We start from the raw sequence: 9795 nt of genomic DNA, 5'->3' as shown, positions 1-9795 counted from the left end.
TATATATATATATATATATATATGTATATGTATATATATATATATATGTATATGTATATGTGTATATATATGTATATATATGTATATATATATATATATATATATAAATAAGCAAGGATACACTGTTTCATGAAAGTACAAATGGTTTTCGAACAAGTTTAGGTTAAGCAATTAAGACTCATTTTTGGATGAACTATTCCTTCAACTTCCTTATATCAATAAACACTCTAAACACTAAATACCAATCATCTGCTCTGCCCTTCTTCTGTCTGTCACGTGGTGACACTCAATCTCTGTTTCTCCTGCTCTCCCTCCTCTTTCCTTCTCTCTGTGGTGGTGATTTTGTCAGGGTACATGCTGGAACCGGACCCTGATAAGAGGCCTGACATTTATCAGGTGTCCTACTTTGCTTTCAAACTGGCCAGACGGGACTGCCCTGTCCAAAACGTCAAGGTTAGTCGCTTTCCTTCCTCTCCTCTGCGGTCACTCTCAGCCTGTTGGGTCAGTGCTTTTACTTCTGGGATCAGTTGTTGGATTGGGTGCTTGTGTGTGTCAGTCTGTAGGAATGCCTGAAATCATAAAAAAAAGACTAATCTGAAATGTGTCCCCCCAGAATTCTCCCATTCCTGCTAAGCTTCCTGAGCCAATCCGAGTGAGCGAAGCAGCCACAAAGAAGAGCCAAACACAGACCAAGGCGAGGTATTTGTCCAGAGACTCCATAGTACTCTGGTTGGTAAATTTAACCTGAAATTTGTGTCTCCATGTTTTGTCCCGTAGACTTACAGACCCCATTCCCACCACTGAAACCTCCATAACCCCACGCCAGCGGCCCAAAGCCGCACAGTCCCAGGCACTAGGAGGCATCTTGCCCATCCAGCCTGCTGCCCTGACCCCACGCAAGAGAGCCAACCTGCCCGCTGGGGCCGCCCAGCCGATAGGTATCAATATTATGAACTGTTCTTCAACACTTACATGTATGTGAGCATAAAATAAGCTTATAGCTACAGTATGCCATCTCTGAACCAATAGCAGAACTGAAACGTCATAGCTGTTTTGTTTGTTTCTGAACTTGTGTAATAAATGTACGTCTTTAACAAAATTAGTAACATTTTAACATTAACATTATTAACATGTTATTCACAGATTTATAGTAAATATAAAATTCTTATTATAAATATTAAATGTAAATATTGCATTGTTGCAGCCCTAGTTCACAGTAAATGCTGCTCCACACAAACTGTTATCATTTACATGTGTGGAGCATCTCAAACTCAATCGCTGCATATTGCAGAGTTTGGGTTTATTATAAAACTCATCTGGGAATGCAATGTGCGCCATTTCATCAGATTTGTATGGTACATAATTTTTAAACCTACACAAACACAGGAGAATACATCAATATCTTTCTCGATATGCTAACTGTTCATCGCAATTTCAAGAGAAAAGCTCACCCTCATTCCCTCAAATTTTTGTTGAGAAGTAAAGGGCAAATATAAAGTTTAAGTGAACATTTGAATTAAATGTTTAGATAATATTAAACAAGGATTAGATTGTGCAGTAAAGTGTAAAAACAATTGTCAGGCCATCAGGCGCCCTCTGCAGGCAATTGTTATAATGCATAATGTACTTTAGTTTCTTTTGTTTATAATACATTATGCATTTTAACAGTTTTGTTCAATGAAACCATATGATTACTTGCTTTTGATACTTTATTTGAACCAATTAGTATTGCCTCATTGCTATTATATATGCATTTTAAGTCATTTTAAAGGCTGTTGTTCGTTTAGGTGTATTATATAATATATAATTATCTGATTCCTCGATTAATCGTCAGAATAATTGGCCAATTACTTGTTCATGAAAATAATGGTTAGTGACAGCCCTAATAGTTTTTTTTTTTTATTGCCTGTCTTAATAAGTTTGACTGATTTCTCTTATGAGATATTATTATTCATTCAAAATAAATAATTATTAAAATGCACAATTGTTCTATGTGTGTTTCTTAGCTGTCAGCATGAACTTGGCTCAGCCGGCTGCAGCATTGCAGTCTCAGAAAGCCCAGGCATCTCCGGCCCCTCAGCAGCAAACGGTAAGTCTCTTTACTTTGTCTGTACCTCACTGCACTAATAAAAACCTACAATGCTCAGCTCTTTTTAATTTTATAGTCTATTACAGAGCAGGAAGTATTTTAGGATAATAAGAAGTTGCAAGAATTTTGGTTAACTAGGAAGATAAAATGGCATAAAAGCAGTGTAACGCTGTTCTAATTTAACTTCGTTAACTGTTCCAGCCTGTAGATTGCATTTATTAAACTAAAGTAACAGTGATATGTAAAGGTCACATTTATGGTTCACATCATAGTATAGTTGTCTGTGTGACAGCCCGTGCAGCCCATCCCCGTCACAGCTGCGACTGCAGTCGCAGGAGGGGGTGTTCCAGTTGCAGCTGGCAGCCCCGCCCCTCAGAAAGCAGTAGCCACTCCTCCTCCATCCAGCCCCGCCCCACCCACCGCGCCTGCACGGAGCACCCGTCGTAAGCAGGCATCTGTGGCTCTGCAGCAGCCGGTGCCCGTCCAGCCCACTGTCACTCAGCCGCCTGGTGCCCCGCCTCCAGTACAGGCTGAGCCTGCAGCAGTGCCACCCACTGTCCAGCAGCCAGCGCTTCAATCCCAAATCAGCCCAGAGAAGGCAGAGGAGAGGGTAATCACCTCCATGATGTGCATGCTGCTCTGTCCCGTTTGATTCAAAGAGCTGGCAGCCTCACTTTCACTAATGATGCACCTCATGAAGGGGCTGCGCCTCATCCATTGTGTTGCCTCCATCTGTCCATCCTTGGTTTATTTTGGATCATTGTAGATGGTTTTGATTGTTTGTGTGACAGATGTTTGCTCATTTTGGTTTATTTGCTCTGAAGATTGTCTAAAAATTGTGACAGACAATGTTTTTGTTAAAATAATTAGAATTGTATGCTTTCAATTTTGATTTGCTGAAGTGTTGTTTATTTTATGGTTTCTAGGCTTTGTTTACACCACATTCTGAAGTGTTTGTCAGTTCAGATGATGAAGTGATGAAATCCAATTGTTTAGACAGTGTAGTAAATATCCCGTATATTTAGATCAATTGACATGGAAATGACTTAAGCATCAGAAAGAGGGACAAAATAAATAATTTACTGTTTACACACTGTTCTATTTTTCCATATATTTACTGTTCACTGTATACACTTAAGGTTTTTTTTTATTTATTTTTTTAAGAATTCTCTTAGGCTCAATGTGGCAACATGTTCTTGATCAAAAAATATAGTTAAAAATAGTTATATTGTGAAATATTGCAGTTTAAAAGGACAATTATTTTAAAACAATTTTTTCGTGAGGTGGCAAAGCTGAATTTGTAGCAGCCGTTACTTCAGTCTTCAACGTCAAATGATACTTCAGAACAGCATTTATTATTGTATATAAACAACCCCAAACTTTTGAACAGTAATGTAGCTAATACTACATGTGAGTATAGATGTGATTTTGGAGTTTATAAAAAAAAATGTTTTTTTGTTGCCACAAACAACCAAGCGACTGACAACAATTTTGTCTGAACTATTTCTTATAGAAAAAAGGTCATGCTGGAAATGATGCATCAGTTTTTAATATTTATTTCTTATCTGCATTCACCTTTGGTTTTTTATGTTTTTTTTTTTATTCATGCCATTTCACTGCATCTAATTTGAAATTTTATGTTCCATTCTAAATTCTCTGTATTTAAAGAGTTCTTACTTGCTTATCCTGCTGTCTTTTCCTCAGACTGTGGCCCCTGGCCTTTCCCAAACTCCTCCCTCGTCCCCAAGGACGGCCCAGAAGGCGGGGCACAGACGCATTCAGAGTGATGTCACTCACAGCGCTATGTTCGGTGTTCCGGTCAGCCAGTCCACTCAGCAGCTGCAGGCGGCCACAGCAGAGGCCAGCCTTAACAAGTCAAAGTGAGAAATCTAACGTATAAATGTAGAGAGACACTGCTATTATACTCCCTACTTAGCCAAGAAGAAATGTTTTGTCAGCTTTGAACCTACTTAAATCTATTGTCTGAGCACTTGTTTCTTTATTTGGGCACAATTAGGTCAGCCAGCGCCACCCCATCCAACTCTCCCCAGTCCTCCCAGCAGAGTGTGTACCAGCCTGCACAGCAGGGCAGCACTTCTGTTCTTCAAGCTCCTGCCTCAGCCGCTAGCCTGAAAAGCCCCCCTGACCAGCCCACCTGGAATCCCTTTGGTGATGACAATTTCTCCAAACTTACAGCTGAGGACCTGCTCAACAAAGACTTCACCAAGTTAGCTGACGGTAACTTTACTTTCTCACAGACTACTGTATATCTTATCACATCCAACACTATATGTGTGTGTGTGTGTGTGTGTATGTATATATATATATATATATATATATATATATATACACACACACACATATGTATATATATATATGTGTCTGTGTGGAGAGTGTCAAAAGGTTTTTACTGCACGTTGTACTATGTATTGGTGGGTGTGTGAGAAATGAATTAAATGAATTTAAATTAAAGTGTTTTTGCTGTTTGCAGAACCTGTTGAACCTCTGATTGCCGCTACTGAGAGTCTTATTCCTGGGCTGGAAGCTGCAGAACCTGCTCCTCCATCCTCTGGTAGGTGTACCGTCATCCTTAAACTAATGTTCCACTCTTACATGAATTTTAGTGAATTGAATTCACTTAACAAATATAAATCATTGGGAATATATTGTAGATGACCCTAATACTCCTTAATAATGACATTATGGTTTCTTTTTGTCTGTATTTGGCCATTGATATTCTGTTTATTTTCTGTCAATCTCTTGCTTTATTTCTGTACCATTCCTGGCCTCCCTCACTGTATGATGGCACATGTTCAGTGCATCTGAGCTAGTCGAACTGCAGGAATCAGCAGGAGACTCCTATTAAAGGGTTAGTTCACCCAAAAATGAAAAATAGGCTGCGTTTTACTCACCCCCGAGGCATCCTAGGTGTATATGACTTTCTTCTTTCAGACGAATCCAGTCGGAATAAAGCCAACCTCATACTCATTCCGCCGGAACTGCTTCTGTTTACAACAGTGAGCGCAAGCTAGATTCAAGTGATTATTACGTTTTGAAAATTGATGTTTTTCTTACAAAAACGCATCGATTCACTACAGAAGGCCTTTGTTCACCCCCCTCGAGCCGTGTGAGCTGTTTTTTTTTATGGATGAGAGATTTTTATTTAAGTTCTTTTGGACTGAAGCAATGCAACACCCGCTGAGTGGCATTAAACAGCTTGAAAGATCAAAGACAATTTTTAATATAACTCAGACTGGATTCGTCTGAAAGAAGAAAGTCATATACACCTAGGATGCCTCGGGGGTGAGTAAAACGCAGCCTAATTTTCATTTTTGGGTGAACTAACCCTTTAAGATGAATCAAGGCCCACCAGTTACCTCCACATCCCTGCTGAGTCTGCCTGCTTCCTCTGTTTAAACTGATGCTCAGCATTTAATGCCACCCTTTTCGAGCACTTCTTGACCACTTTAGCATTTCCAATTTTCTCTTTCTCTGCTCTTATACAGCTGAAAGACCTGTTGACATTCTGGGCTTAGAACTGGGAGCTGGTTTGCTAGCTGTACCAGGTAATCCAGAGGTCCATGCCAGCCTTACCTGACCTCTATGCACCTTAGTGGTCACCACACACTGCGGTGCACACACCACAATACCAATGCTTTGAAATGTTGTGATTCACAGTAACAGTTTTGCTACCAAAGGCAACACTAATGTACTATTTAACACTTTTTTTTATTAACAATCAACCTGAAACAGTTCGTCTTTGGCTTTTTCTAGTAATTATTGAAAAAAGTTTTAATAATAAATAAGAAAAAACAAAGTAATTAAAAGCAAAAGAACAAATACAAATGGAACAAAGAAACAAAATATAAATTATAATTGCATAAATCTGCTTGTGCTTTTTCAGATATCTTTCAACAGCATCAAGTAAATATTCAGAAATGGGAAAATTTGCAAAACTAAGTAAATGTAAAAAAGTTACTGAAATAATTGTAATTTGATATCATACGTTAATACTGTTTGAAAAGAAAGACATACCAATACATTAATATTAGTTTCTTTTTTGTGTATCTTTAGGCATAACTTTGTGTTAACGTTTGATTTGTTGATTTTTGTCCCACTTTTTGCATTTACTGCATCAGTACTTAGTACTTAGATAAGCCACCCTATCTCTGTTTTCTTTTTTTTTTTTTATCCCATTCACTTTTAAAGTTCAAAATATTTTGTCATTCTAGTGAACAACAAAGTGTAAAGCAGAACAAAATTGCGTTTCTACGAGACCACTGCTGCTTATACATTGGGTTCTCAACCTGCATTGTGCAGTGTATAATTTAGACCCATTGATAATTCTTCAGCTGCTTATTTCTGTTTGTTAAAGTTACCTTTTTTTTAATCATCAAATGGCTTTCAAATCCTCCGTTGTCCTTTCGCTTTCCTCTCAGTTTCCGCACGCCTGCATTTCTGTGTTTATTCTGGCTAACGCTGGCTGTTTTCACTGGCTGACTTACAGAGAAGCTGATAGAGGGCCTGAAGTCTCCGGATACTTCTCTCATGCTGCCTGATCTGCTGTCCATGGCTGACCCTTTCGGCTGCTCCATTGATGACACTAGAGATGGTAACAGCTTTTGCTGACTCTCTCTCTATGTGCTTTTCTTTTACAAAAGCTAAACTAAACACTGTCCTGTTCTCTGAGACAAATGACATTTTCCACTTTTTGTTGTTTGATGCAGATCAAGCCAGTCCCTGTATTATTTGTAATAGCTTTCAATTTTGTCTTTTTGCCACATGAAATTTAACTTGATTTGTAAATGTTGAGATCTTGTGAAATCAACACACTAAAGGCTGGGACAACAGGTAGAGTAGTGTGTTAAGGCATTGCATTGGTAGAAAAAAGCAGAGCGAATTATTGCTTGGTGATGGGTCCTAGAAATATTGTGTATATGAAAAAGATGAGGGGTCCAAGTTCCGAACCCTGAGGTACACCTGTTGTTTGTTGATATGACTTGCTCACCCCTCCTTTCCAAGATGACTCAAAGAATCTATTTATCATGTAGGGCTCAAAGTAGCGAAATGAAGTTTTTATGATTTCCATTGTTTGGGGAATAGACCGGAATATGCAGCAAGTCTCTGTGTTGAAGGCATCATACAAGGTCCAGCAGAATGAAACACGAATCATTGGTTTGAACGTTATGTAAGATACCAGTGATGTATATGATGTGATGAATAATTTACAGTGCAGTATCGTGGTTTTTTTTTTTTATACTGTCCCCACTCTGTCTTACTCCCAGCCAAAACGGAAGTGTGTTTGGACTCTCTGATTCCTGGCTTGGAGCCCCCTCAGGCTCAGCTGCACCCTGTGGAGGCTGAACCAGCATCATCCGCACTGAAAGGTAAAAATTTGCATCAGAGACGGACGAGCCTCAGCCTAGCATTTTAACACCGTCAAATACATAAGTGGTGGCAGAATGTTTTCTTTGTGTGGAGAGTAGGGATGGGCATGATTAATCGACGATCGATAATTGATCGTTGTTCGGTTTGCCTAACTGAACGTAGTTTAACTGTCTGCCACAAGTTGATCTTGTAATAAAGGTCTCATCGAGGAAAAACACGCTGTATTTTTGTATTCATTGCATTTTTGAATTATAAAAGTTAAATAATTAATTTTATTATAAAAATATTAATGATTAATCGATTGTCGATCGTTAATTCTCCCGACGATCGACTAAGAAAATGTAATCGAATGCCCATCCCTAGTGGAGAGATTGGTTGAGATTATAGCTGATTTCAAAATTTAAAAACTCAGGATCCTTTTTCCCCACATTAAGGATGCAGAATGTTGTACTTTAAGCAGGTAGATGCAGAGATGCTCAAAGGGGCATATAATGAGAACATTTTCTTTCATCTTTAGATATATATGAATTCAGTGTACAATGAAAACACTCTAAAGGTGTGGTCACATTGTTTGACAGATTTTCGCTGGGGAAATCCAGTTATTTTTAATAGGAATCCACACGATTGGGAATTTCACCTTTGGTCGAAAGATTTCCCATTTAGTTTTGGCAACAGGTTCAAGTTGGTCACACAGACTGGCTGTGTTGAGGTATTCGGCTTGGTTTAAAGTAACTTTTGTGTGAACTGTGCTTCATGGATCACTACACTATTGACAGTGGACCTTTTTTACCTACGAAATTTTGCTAATTTGACTGCATTTTAAAATTTTGAATTAAAAACTTTCCAGACCATATTTTTGAAACCAAGTTGCAAAAAAGGCACTTTTTGAATTTCCACAACTTTCTGACAGATATTAAACACATGACTATCTGCATTTACACGCCTGTAAGGCCTGTTTGGTGTCCAGATGGGGCAGCACAAACTTTGTTCGACTCAGCAAACCTAAAAATACAGCAAAATGATCCAATTTAATTTTGAGAGTTGGAAAAGAATAGGAAATGGTCGTACCAAAAAGTCAAAATTTAGTTTTCACAAAAACCTTGACTAAGATTAAAAGTGGACCTCATAAGATATGACCCCCTGATTTTTATGTAGTTAGCAACTTCATGGTTTTAATGTTTTCATGTGTTTCCCTGGTGCTGCTCCCCACTTTGCTGTAGACCCTTTAATTGGAGAGGACTCCTTGCTGGGCTGTTCTCTCCCCTCTGGCTCTGCCTCATGTCTGGATGACTTTGCGCCTGTCTCAGGCGGCTCCTCCCAGAATATACCAGGTACAACAAATCACTTTTTTTCTGCTGGCATTTATAGCTTATGTGACCTGGTGAGGCACGTAAAGAACTTTGGGATGGAACTGTAAAGTGCATTTTATTAAAAATGAAAATGAATTGATATTAACATACTATATACACTTTCTAGACATTTGTTTAGGTTTGATAAGAAAGTGTCGGCCAAAGAACATTAATGTGATTATTTCAGTGTTGACATCATGCTAACAGTGCTGTCTTTTTCTCACCCATCTGTGTCTCTCCCTACCACCACCCTCTTAAATCTTTTACCCGTGAACTGTCATTTGCCCCAACCCTCATCGCCTCTCAGCTGCAGACTGTTTGATCTCAGGCTTTGAGCCTCCGAGTGCTGAGATGGCCAATGAAGATGAATTTGACCCCATACCAGTACTGATCTCCAAAAACTCTCAAGGTGAGCTTTAGGAAGCTAAAGCCATTTGTTTTTTTTTAGAGTAAGTGATCAATCTGCGTCTTGCTCTCATTTTAATGACAAGCAGTTAGTTCTTTATCTGTATAAGAGAACTGTATAGTCTTGAGCACATTTTTTGTTGGTAGTTGCAAATAAACAGAATTGAGATTAGTTATTTTGCACACTTTGCATTAGTGTTGTCACGGTACCAAAATTTCAGTATTCGGTACCGATACCAGTGAAAATCCACGGTTCTCGGTACCAATTTCGGTACCAAAGCAAAACACAAAAACATGCTAATTGAACAACATTTTTATTAATAACGTTAAACAAAAATTAAATGTACAAAACCAATGCCATTCTTTATACTTATTTAAAAGTGTTTCAAGTTTTCCCACAAGTAATAAAAGTATGAAAAAAGTAAACAAGTTTCACCCAAAAGTTTCGTCATAGTTCTGCTGCCGCTGAAAAACATCTGTAAACTGTTGTCTGTTTTAGGGTTTGCTGGTGTGTTTCAGGATCTTCCTCAGTCTGCAGCTGTAAAAGGAAAATATAATATACTT

General features: G+C 38.5%; 1 protein-coding gene across 3 annotated transcripts in view; it reads left to right on the top strand.

The window, feature by feature from the left end:
* The window catches only part of LOC107689018 (AP2-associated protein kinase 1-like), a 40187-nt gene that overhangs the window by 18140 nt on the left and 12252 nt on the right, over window positions 1–9795 (top strand). For 2 of the 3 annotated variants that reach the window (XM_016486890.1, XM_016486903.1), the window contains exons 8-20: window positions 350–453; window positions 614–699; window positions 778–938; window positions 2007–2089; window positions 2382–2699; window positions 3794–3969; window positions 4107–4327; window positions 4581–4661; window positions 5596–5655; window positions 6597–6701; window positions 7375–7476; window positions 8698–8808; window positions 9134–9235. In XM_016486890.1, the coding sequence (XP_016342376.1) occupies window positions 350–453; window positions 614–699; window positions 778–938; window positions 2007–2089; window positions 2382–2699; window positions 3794–3969; window positions 4107–4327; window positions 4581–4661; window positions 5596–5655; window positions 6597–6701; window positions 7375–7476; window positions 8698–8808; window positions 9134–9235 (1710 nt within the window). The remainder of the gene's footprint in view (window positions 1–349; window positions 454–613; window positions 700–777; window positions 939–2006; window positions 2090–2381; window positions 2700–3793; window positions 3970–4106; window positions 4328–4580; window positions 4662–5595; window positions 5656–6596; window positions 6702–7374; window positions 7477–8697; window positions 8809–9133; window positions 9236–9795) is intronic. The other variant, XM_016486897.1, reaches the window with a different exon arrangement.

This window comes from Sinocyclocheilus anshuiensis, unplaced genomic scaffold (assembly GCF_001515605.1).
Source record: "Sinocyclocheilus anshuiensis isolate Anshui unplaced genomic scaffold, SAMN03320099.WGS_v1.1 scaffold393, whole genome shotgun sequence".
NCBI classification, from domain to species: domain Eukaryota; kingdom Metazoa; phylum Chordata; class Actinopteri; order Cypriniformes; family Cyprinidae; genus Sinocyclocheilus; species Sinocyclocheilus anshuiensis.
Note: the sequence above shows the minus strand (reverse complement) of the source record. Positions and strands in the feature narration are given on the sequence as shown.